Here is a 7,515-nt window from a genome sequence, read left to right on the forward strand (position 1 = left end):
GGGGGGGGGGTTGTGGTGGTAGGGGTAAGGGGATTAAGCAAGAAAAAGATTCCTATATTCATTTATGTTGACTCAACGGATGAGACTGTAAAGACGACTTGAAGCTCTTCAAATATGACGATCCCAAGTTTACATTTAGTCTTCTGCGTAGATTGTGGTCTTAAAATATTTTTTTTTTTTTAAGTTTAGGCAATGAAAGGAAGTAGTTATTAGTTGCAGGGAATCATGAATATAAGGAAACGGACAGTATAAACTCCTTACAGTCGTCTCTGAAGTCTTATCTTTTGTGGGTAACTCTGTAATATTACATATTTCATATTTCAAATTAAAGCAGATTTCACTCTGCTAGATTAAAATACAGGTTTTCAATGCTAACATAGATAGGTCACAAAGTCAATGATTTCTCCAAAATTAGACTTAATATGTATAAGAAGCACTAGCGGGAATTATGCCTATTTTTCCTTTCAATTTAAATCTTTGTTACACAACATAGATAATTTTTTGTACATTGTAAAAACGAGAAATGTTTTAGCTCAAAAATTTGTAAAAAATTAATTTGTTGATTGGTAATTCCATGTTTTTAGCTTTAAAATCTTTAAAATGTATTTAGATTTTACAGAACAACTCAGCCCTGTTTTCATTTTGAACTGACTTATTTTTAATTTTCATAATTCTGCGAAAATCGTGCAAAATCTTCGCTTTTAATATATTGAGTTGTTTTCTATTGTTCTCCAGATATTTGCACATTTTAGATTTTTCCTTTGTTCCTGCAGTTTTAAACTATACGATTTAGTTTTAGCTGGGATTTTCTTGACATTTTCTATGTATTGTCTTTTTGTCATTTCTTTTGTAATGTGTTTTGTTTGCAAACACGATGAGGAACTTTTGTATTGTTGATATCGAGATCAATGCTTGATTTCGATATTTGTTAGACTGCAGATTAATTAAAGTTTTTTCAAGATCCCGCATGGTAATCGTACCATGTCATGGGTTGAAGGGAGCTTAACTTATAACTAAAATTAAGATATGGAAAGGTATTGTTTTTAAGGTACCGTACCTTTGATCCTCAAATTAAAAGTGCCAACAGGGGATATCGAGATCAAACAATCGGGATTATAAGAATCCAACAAAAAAGTTTCCAGCTATGAAGGTGTAAATCTTATTTAATCTGAACAGACATCGTGATGTTGCAAAGATATGGTGGTATAAATATGGTGGTATAAAGATATTTTCTTCGCTGTTCAAAAATGTGCATTTACTAAAATATGTTTTTTTTTGTGTGTGTGTTTATTTAAACAAGTCATGGCTCATCAAATATTTTTTTCTTAAATTTTGACATCTTTCAAATTTTTGATCTTAATAACTAATTTATGTTGACATAATTTTCACAAAATACTATTTTTTAAAGATTTAGACAATAGAAATTATCAATAATTGTTATCAAATGAATTAAAAACGAATCTAGTTTTAAACGTATATAAAAGAAAATGGAAATAATTTCATAAATGCCTATATCACTAAATAAATTCTTGAATAGAATGTGCTGTTGTTATGAGAAAACGCCCAAAATAAACTGTTTTGAATTATGCTAGAATTGATAACATTATCTAAGGCTATTATTGGGACAATATAGGGCGTGTTGTGAAATAAATACATCTAAAAGAGTTGTTTTTAACTAATACGTTTTAAAAAAACTGTAGTTTTTATACAATGCATCATCATTAGCTTCATATAAATAAAAGCTTGTGGATACAAGATCAATGCTTGATCTCTTCTTTTTGTTAATCTTAAGATTATTTTAAGTGTTTAAATTTAATCAATCAGAGTGGTGTATGCAGAATACCTAACAGCCAATCAAAAGCCGGGAAATTTGAAATTTGCCCGCTATTTCATGTGAGAACTCTCATTGGTCGAAATTAAGGGTATCCTATTCTAAAGTTTTTTGGTCAGAGTTATCTCAAATTTTGTTATAAACATATAAACATGTTCTCATATTTTAACAAAATATTATTTCAAAATGCTGTAAGTCATTCTGAAAAAATGTCTTCCAAAAGTGCAAAACAATTAGATGAATAAAGGGCTTTGATAATTCAAATAGTAATAAAGTTAAAAAACATTAAAGGGACTGTAAGCGTAATTTCAAGTGACTCTCTGAGCAATATCCAATTTACATCGGTACCCTTACAAGTTTTGCCTAATCAAGATCCATGTTTTCTTCCAAGTGTCTTGTTGATAAGAAGCAATAAATAAACTTTTCCAGTAAGAAAAACGACGATATCTTCCACATTTTTTATTAGATTAATGTTTCAAGGGTACCGTTGTAAATCGGACATTGCCATCCTTTCATGGAGGGTCACTTGAAATTACGCCTAAATTCCCTTTAAGTAGAATGATTTAAAAAATTGTTTGTTTTAGGAAAGAAGAGTTTTGTTGGATCCTGATCAAGATTTGAACAGATCAACACAATCCCTTCTACCTGGAGAGGGGGAGGGCTGGAGGGAAGGGGGCGGAGCTGCCGAGGGGCGGGCGACTTTCCCCCGCACCCAGTCCGTCACAGTTTTAAATCATACAACAGCTAGGAATAATGTGGAGGTAAACATTTTTTTAAAACTTTAAATAAGTCGCCATTTCTAATTTGTGAACTAAAATAAATTAAACAGTCACAGTTAGGAAATGAGTTTTTAACACAAACTAAAATTTTCTCATCCCTATATCTTTGCAACCTGATGGTGTAAACCTTTGATATTTAAAGCTTAGACTATTTGGTTTTATAGAATTCATTGTTAGAGATATCAAAGGTCTACACCATTGGGTTCAAAAGAAACAGGGATTCGAAAATTAGAGTTTGTGGTTTCGGTAAAATTTTCTCGTTTGTACAATGCGTTGAAAGGTTTAAATTGAAATAAGAAGAACAAATGTTTACAAAATGAACTCCATTGGAATGACGTCACATATTTCCTGTTCTAGAATTTCTAATAATCGCTATTTCTCCGAATTTTTTATTTTAAAAGATTTGATTTGAAAATTGAATTTGATAAAGCTGAATGTTTACACTTCACATCTCATATATCCTATATTATGTCATCATTGAACATCTCATCTATCCTATATTATGTCATCATTGATATTTGTTTATATTTAAAAAGAAGATTTAATGAGATCGTTCATATATAAAAAAAGATTTATTTGTCATATTTTCAACCTAGTTTAGATGCATAGTAACAAAAAACGAGACCACAATCGCTCTCAAACCATTTAAAAAAATACATTTAGAACTCTTTAAATCTGTTTAGCTGTTGTTTATAAATGTTAAGTATTCAATGTTCAGGGTTCAGGTCATTTCGTGTCAAACACGTGGAGAAAACTTAACATTTAATCTTTTAAAGGGACAGTATACGTAATTTGAATGGCATGTCTGATTCTTAGCGGTGCTCTGTAAAGTAAACCTTCAAAAACGAACGGGGAAAAAGTTCAAAATACATTTCGTTAAGTTTTTTATCCTTTATATTTTCATCATTTATATTTGTCTAAAGCAAAATTACATTAAACAATATTAAACTAATACTCTTTTCTGGATATCGCATTTTATAATTGACAGGGTTTGCCAAGAAACAGGTGAAATACAAGACTTTTAGCATGAGTATAGTTTAGTTATTCAGATATGGTTTTCGGAAATGGAGTTTCTTGGTCCCAGTCTAGTGTTTTTCGTTTTCTAAAAATATGGTATTTTTCCTATTCTTTAACGTAAAAATGTGTTTAAAATCGATCATGTCCAGTCCATATATATATATATATATAAGTGTATACTTAAATCAATACAAGGTCTTGCCTTGTTTATGTTTACTCTAGAAAATTGCGAAAGCTTTCTTTTTTTTGCAAACAACACATATCTGCACATTTTTGCAAACTACACAGATCTGCATAATTTAAGGCAGATGGGGGGGGGATGTAACACTTACGTTTTTTGTTTTAATTTAAATTTTTAACTATTGGGATAAAACAGGTCTTACTCTCAAAAAAAGTTTTATCATTTTGAGAGAAATTGCATCCAATTTTGAATTGCGTCCATATTGCTTATAAATGTACAATTGGATTGGTAGTGCTAAATAAGTCTGATTTTCTTACATTTGTGGATTTAAGATTCAATTATGACATTCCAGTTTACTATAAACAATAGCGTATTAAAAATGTAGATGGAATTTTGTTTATTTACAATTGTGTATTTGAAAGGTATAATGGCGTTCAATTCACTTTTAATTATGTATTTTATGAAATGTAAAATGGCGTTGAATTTATATTGAATTGTATCATTAAAATGCCGCAAATGCTGATTCTCCTTGATACTTAGGTTCCAGAAAATCGTCTTCAGCTACTAAGTCCTCATCAAACTAGAATTAGAGACTCAATGGAGAGAATAAATGTTCCTTCATGGTAATTTTTATTAAATAAATGTTACAGATATCTAATATATTGTTCGAATGGTCTATTCAATGTTAAATAAACTTATAGCTTAATGCTAATTTTGACTTAAGTTCGTATATTACTGTTTGAATCAGCTGATGTGTGACATGTTAAAAATGTTAACATGTTGATAGCATGATGTTATTCTTTTATTAACAAATTATTTTTTAAAAAGTTGTTATGCCTAAAAGGTTAATATAGGTAAATTGTACAAAATTATTTTAACAGTTATAATTATATTTGTCATGTTTCCAAGTGCTTTAGATTGTTTGTGCTTTTAAACATGTAAATTGATTATTTGATTGATTGGTTGATTGAGTATACTTGATTGTATAAAGCGATTGAATGATTGATTTTTAATGTTGTCTTCAGGTTCTCCCAGCGACCAACAGATGGAGTTGATTCCAGTTCACCGGCCCTCGCCTCTAGGCGCAGTACGGCAGGATCTAGAGCAGGGGGATGGAGACGTCACGTGACAGGGAAATCAGCTGTTCCACCCACCCCCACAACAGTTGATCATAGCAGGTATGGTTGTTATAATAATAATAATAAGGGTTTTCAATTTGTGACCATTTTATTGTTATATCCCGGCTGACCACATTGCTGTCCTGACTGTCCATTTTCTTGTCCTGGATGTACATTTTCTTGTCCTGGATGCACATTTTCTTGTCCTGGATGAACATTTTCTTGTCCTGGATGCACATTTTCTTGTCCTGGATGAACATTTTCTTGTCCTGGATGCACATTTTCTTGTCCTGGATGAACATTTTCTTGTCCTGGATGCACATTTTCTTGTCCTGGATGAACATTTTCTTGTCCTGGATGCACATTTTCTTGTCCTGGATGAACATTTTNTACAATATACAATATACAATATACAATATACAATATACAATATACAATATACAATATACAATATACAATATACAATATACAATATACAATAAACAATACACAATATACAATATACATATACACTATACATATACACAGTTAATAGTTAATAGTATATATGCTAGTGTCTCCTACTTAAAGGAAAAATTTCTTTAATTATTATTATTCAATTATTGACAAATCAATTATTTTAAGATTCTGAAGCCATTAAATCAATGCGTGCATTTGAATTTTTTTTATCTGAAACAGATATAGGGTTACCCACAACAAATGAGACTGTAAAGACGAACCAAAACTCTTGAAATATGACGTTTTTTAGTCGCTGCCTTAGTTTATTATTTAATTGATTTTCCATTGTTTTAAACAATTAAGCACTGAAACAAACCGTTTTATCCCTCAATGTAAGAAAAGGGACTGTTCACAAATTCTTCACAGTCATCTCTAAAGTCTCATCCTTTAAAGGGGTAACTCTGTACTTATTTTATCTGTGATTCAACAATTTATTTCTTAGATCCCGATGGACGTCTAAAACCCTTCCTTTATCCTACAAGACGGCCTCCTTTACGTCCTTGAACTCTACCCCGACCTCAACCCCGTCCTCCACCCTCACTAGGAAACCGTATCTGGGCTGGAGATCACAGGTAAATAATGTCATCTTCACAACAAAACGTATTATGACAAAATGTCGTCTTCCTGATGTGCATTTTAGATTTGAAACTTATTTTTTTCTTGAATCCTTTTAGCCCTTAATGTAGAATGAATTTTCAATATTTATTTATCTATTTATTTACTGATTTTTATGCAATCAATTGTTTACATTATAAATTCTCAACCTTAACATCAATGTTTTCAGGAACGCCTTGATATTGGGCCCGCCTATCTTGCCACGCCCACTCAGCGCCTAGCCAGCACCGCCACATACACCAATCTCCCGCCCCCTCCCCCTAGATCCAACACCCTGCCTCCCTCTGCCCGTGTTGCCTTGAGTAAAAACATTAAACAAGTCTCAGAGGAAATCATTGATTATTGTAAAACAGAGTCAGGTAAGAAGACTCAATGTCGTCTTCTGTGGAAGGTTTTAAATCTCTTAAATTAAATACAGGCTAACCCGCATAGCATCAGACTTCAGAGACAACTGTACAAAATTTATTCATTCTTCTTTCATACATTCATGGTTTTTTATTGACAAATCATTTAAAACCCCATTAAAAGACTTTATTTAACATTTAGCTCCTCAATTCAGATAATCAGTTAAAAATAGTTTAAGGTCGACATTAAAATGTCATCCATTGTGGAGAACCCTGTAGATTTGTTTACGACAAAGTAAATAATAATTTATATTTCAGACTCGCCCAGTAGCCGAGAAACCACGCCCATGAGTTCTAGTCCCGCCCCATCCTCCCCAAGCCCACCGCCTAAACCTATGGAGGCGTGGTCTGACACTCCTATGCACAGCAATGGGCGTAACCATATGATTTTTGCGTGAAGGAGAAACCGTGATTATTTTCAGACTATTTCTGATGTCGACTTTTACTAAACATTTTAAAAGAAAAAACTCGTTAATCAGCAAATTGCTGTGTTGTTATAAAAATTAAAAAATTTTCGTTTCATATTATTTTGATTGTTGTTAAATTTTCATTTATTTGCTTTCATATATATATTTAACTAAACAACGATAAAAAACATATTTTTTTTACGACAGAAAAGTAAATTATTATTTTTCAAAAATGTTTTTAACATATACAACTAATCTATATTGTCATATTAATATTTGCCATTTTTCACACTTTCAAGATTTAATATTCAGCATTTCAATTATCAAAAATTAAATTTGAAAAAAATTAACACGAAATAGCAAAAAATATTTAAAGGTTTGAAATTTGGATTTACTTTTTGTGCATCGCATTTTGACATAATGCTACAGCATGGAGTACAACAGCAAAGTGACGTCATTGGACCGCTGAGGGTTGTAAACAATTGTACAATGTACCATGATATTCCTTTGTAAAGAGCTGGTTTTAACATTGACCTGAGCTGGGAACTCATGTACTGTGGATATCGAGATCAATGATATGAAATGAAATGAAGAGATTAGTCATTGATCCTCAAATTAAGAGTGCCCGCAGAGTATATAGACTATCGAGATCAAACAATCGGGAT

At 31.6% G+C, this 7,515-nt stretch overlaps 1 protein-coding gene across 1 annotated transcript in view; it reads left to right on the forward strand.

The window, feature by feature from the left end:
* LOC111712200 (uncharacterized) overlaps positions 1-6,955 on the forward strand; it is a 10,177-nt gene extending 3,222 nt beyond the window's left edge. The window contains exons 2-7 of the mRNA XM_023486748.1: positions 2,416-2,592; positions 4,349-4,431; positions 4,834-4,986; positions 5,867-5,996; positions 6,209-6,398; positions 6,702-6,955. Of these exons, the coding sequence (XP_023342516.1) occupies positions 2,416-2,592; positions 4,349-4,431; positions 4,834-4,986; positions 5,867-5,996; positions 6,209-6,398; positions 6,702-6,841 (873 nt within the window). The 3' untranslated portion in view covers positions 6,842-6,955. The remainder of the gene's footprint in view (positions 1-2,415; positions 2,593-4,348; positions 4,432-4,833; positions 4,987-5,866; positions 5,997-6,208; positions 6,399-6,701) is intronic.
* Positions 6,956-7,515: the final 560 nt, after the last annotated feature.

This window comes from Eurytemora carolleeae, unplaced genomic scaffold (genome assembly GCF_000591075.1).
Source record: "Eurytemora carolleeae unplaced genomic scaffold, Eaff_2.0 scaffold495, whole genome shotgun sequence".
Classification (NCBI taxonomy): Eukaryota; Metazoa; Arthropoda; class Copepoda; order Calanoida; family Temoridae; genus Eurytemora; species Eurytemora carolleeae.